Source organism: Aegilops tauschii, chromosome 5 (genome assembly GCF_002575655.3).
Source record: "Aegilops tauschii subsp. strangulata cultivar AL8/78 chromosome 5, Aet v6.0, whole genome shotgun sequence".
Classification (NCBI taxonomy): Eukaryota; Viridiplantae; Streptophyta; class Magnoliopsida; order Poales; family Poaceae; genus Aegilops; species Aegilops tauschii.
Window position 1 is genome coordinate 520,787,646 of NC_053039.3, and position 2,522 is coordinate 520,790,167.

The window sequence follows — 2,522 nt, forward strand, 5'->3', positions numbered from 1 at the left end:
TCTGATTTTTGGAGCAAGGAGGAGGAAGGAGGTGTTCCTGCGTCGGCTTCGTTCTTCAAGACGCTATAAATGGGGCAGATCTTGTTTAGACGAGGAAAGGCAGGAGCAAGGAGGAAGAAGGGGACCCATGCGTGGGCTTGTCCTTCAAGGAAAAGGAGGAGGGGGTTGCGTGAGGCGTCCGCAAGGGGGAGCGTGGGCGGGGGTGCAGGGAGGGGGTGGGGACCGAAGCCTGGGGACAACGGGTACGAGGAAGCGGGAGCCAGGGGGGACCAGGTGTGATCGGGGCGCGCGTGATCCACCCGTGATTCGCGCGGGCTTGGATTGGTCGGTTTCGCGTGCGCGGGGCTGCTTTCCGTTTCTGGCTGTCTGGTCGCGCGCGCGGGCGGCTCCTTCCTTTTTTGAGAGAGCGCTCGGGGCTGCGCTCGGGCGCCCGTGCGCCCACGAGCCACGTCCATCATTAATTGATGATTACTCTATAAAACTGACCGCGTAAACTGAAAGGGGTTTACCGCGAAATTCCTACCGTCCTGGGCTCCGCTTACTAAGCTCCCTCGCTGCTTGCACTGGTCAACCGAGCCACCCCAGGAGCAACACCAGCACACCACCATGGCTGGCTGCAACGCAAGAATCCGTATCTTGCTCGTACTATACGGCGCCTCCTACCTCGCGCCCAACGCCGCCGCACTCTCCGTCAACTGCAGCGGCCCGGATCATCGCCGCGAGGCGATCTCTCGCCATGATACGTCCCTTGCAGGTAACACCACCATAGGCATGTTCAGTGTCCTCGCATTGGGTTGGTGCTCTAGCAGTAGCAGGGCGCTGCCTTACATCCCCGCCGTCGACCCAGCAGTTACCCTCCGCGGTTCAACCGTCACCAGGCATGTAATCCCCACCACCACTGATGTTGATTCAAGTTTTGACGGCCCCGTGATGGCGAAATGGGAAGGAGAACATTTTAACTGCAGCGGCAGGTTTTTGTCTAGTCTCCTTTTCGCGTTCGAAGAACAACAAATTGCAACTGTGGCAAGAAATTACTCTGGTGGTTCTGCTGGAAGTTTGGGACTTCCTAACATTACATGTTACACATATTTCGTCCACCGGGATTTAACCGCGCCTCAGCCGCCGTACCCCTTTGGCCTCACTGACGAAGCTATGGCGCGAAGATTGTTGTCCGGTACACATGGCCGGAGAGCGACGAGGAAACAGCAGGCAGCAGCACACGGGAAGGTCGCATCGTCGCGGCTGAAGCAAGCAGCTGTCGCCGTTTCGGCTTTAATCGGGTTGGTTTGCGCCGTGGCAGCCCTTCTGCGCTGCTGCATGCGTAGGAACAGGCCGCGGCAGAGCGCAGCGTCCATCGAACTGGAAGACGACGAGCACATCATAACCGAACTTGAGCTCTGGCAAGGGATGGGACCTAGGCGGTTCTGCCACACCGAGCTTGCCGCCGCAACGGACAACTTCGCCGAGGAGAGGAAGATAGGGAGAGGGGGGTTCGGTTCGGTGTATAGGGGCTACTTGAGTGACCAAGACCGTCATGTGGCCATCAAGACGCTCTCACAGGAGCTGTCGGTGCAGGGGCTCCGGGAGTTTCAGGCAGAGGTCGCCATCATGAGCCAGCTTAGGCACCGCAACATAGTCCAGCTCGTGGGCTGGTGCCGTCGTCGGAGAGGAGGACTGGCGCTCGTCTACGAGCTCGTGGACGGAGGCAGCCTCGACACCCATCTCTACAATCCCGACAGATGCTTAACTTTGTCGGAGAGGTAGATCTCCTTCCGCGTAGACCAAACTTGATCTAAAAATTCAAGGCTGACACCCAAACTCTGCCCTCGCCACCATCACTGCAGGTACAATATCGCGCTCGGCCTGGGCTCCGCCCTGCGGTACCTCCACACGGACTGCCACCAGTGCGTCGTGCACGGCGACATCAAGCCCGCGAACGTGATGCTCGAGGCGTCAGGCAGCGCTAAGCTCGGCGACTTCGGGCCCGCGAGGCTCGTCGACCACGGAGCCGAGCCACGGACGACGCAGGTCGTCGCGGGGACCGTCGGGTACATCGACCCAGAGTTCGTCAGCAGCCGCCGGCCGAGGGCCGAGTCCGACGTGTACAGCTTCGGCGTCGTGCTCCTCGAAATCGCCTGTGGCAGGCGGCCCGCGTCGAGGCGAACCGGCCAGGCCTCGGCGGCGCTGCTGACCTCGGTCCGCGACTTGTACCACCGGAACCTGATCGTGGACGCGGCGGACCGGAGCCTGGCGAGTTTGACAAGCTGCAGATGGAGCGTCTGCTCGTGACGGGGCTTTGGTGCGCGCACCACGACCGGTTGCAGCGGCCGTCCGTTACGCAGGCTATGGATGTGCTACGGTCCGAAGACGCCAGGTTGCCGGTGCTTGTAGCGATAGCGATGCCTGGTTCCGGGGAGATTCGATCGTTGGAGGGGCAGGCTTATGGCGATGTGTCTGACGACAACTCTGGTTACTTGAATGAATCAACTGAAACTGCGTACCTTACTAGCGAGGAGTGAGCT

General features: G+C 60.5%; 1 protein-coding gene across 1 annotated transcript; it reads left to right on the forward strand.

The window, feature by feature from the left end:
- Nucleotides 1-606: 606 nt before the first annotated feature.
- On the forward strand, nucleotides 607-2,289 carry LOC109763478 (L-type lectin-domain containing receptor kinase IX.1-like). The gene is made up of 2 exons (XM_073499413.1): nucleotides 607-1,760; nucleotides 1,845-2,289. Exons 1-2 carry the CDS (start codon nucleotides 607-609, stop codon nucleotides 2,287-2,289), a joined length of 1,599 nt encoding a protein of 532 aa, XP_073355514.1.
- Nucleotides 2,290-2,522: the final 233 nt, after the last annotated feature.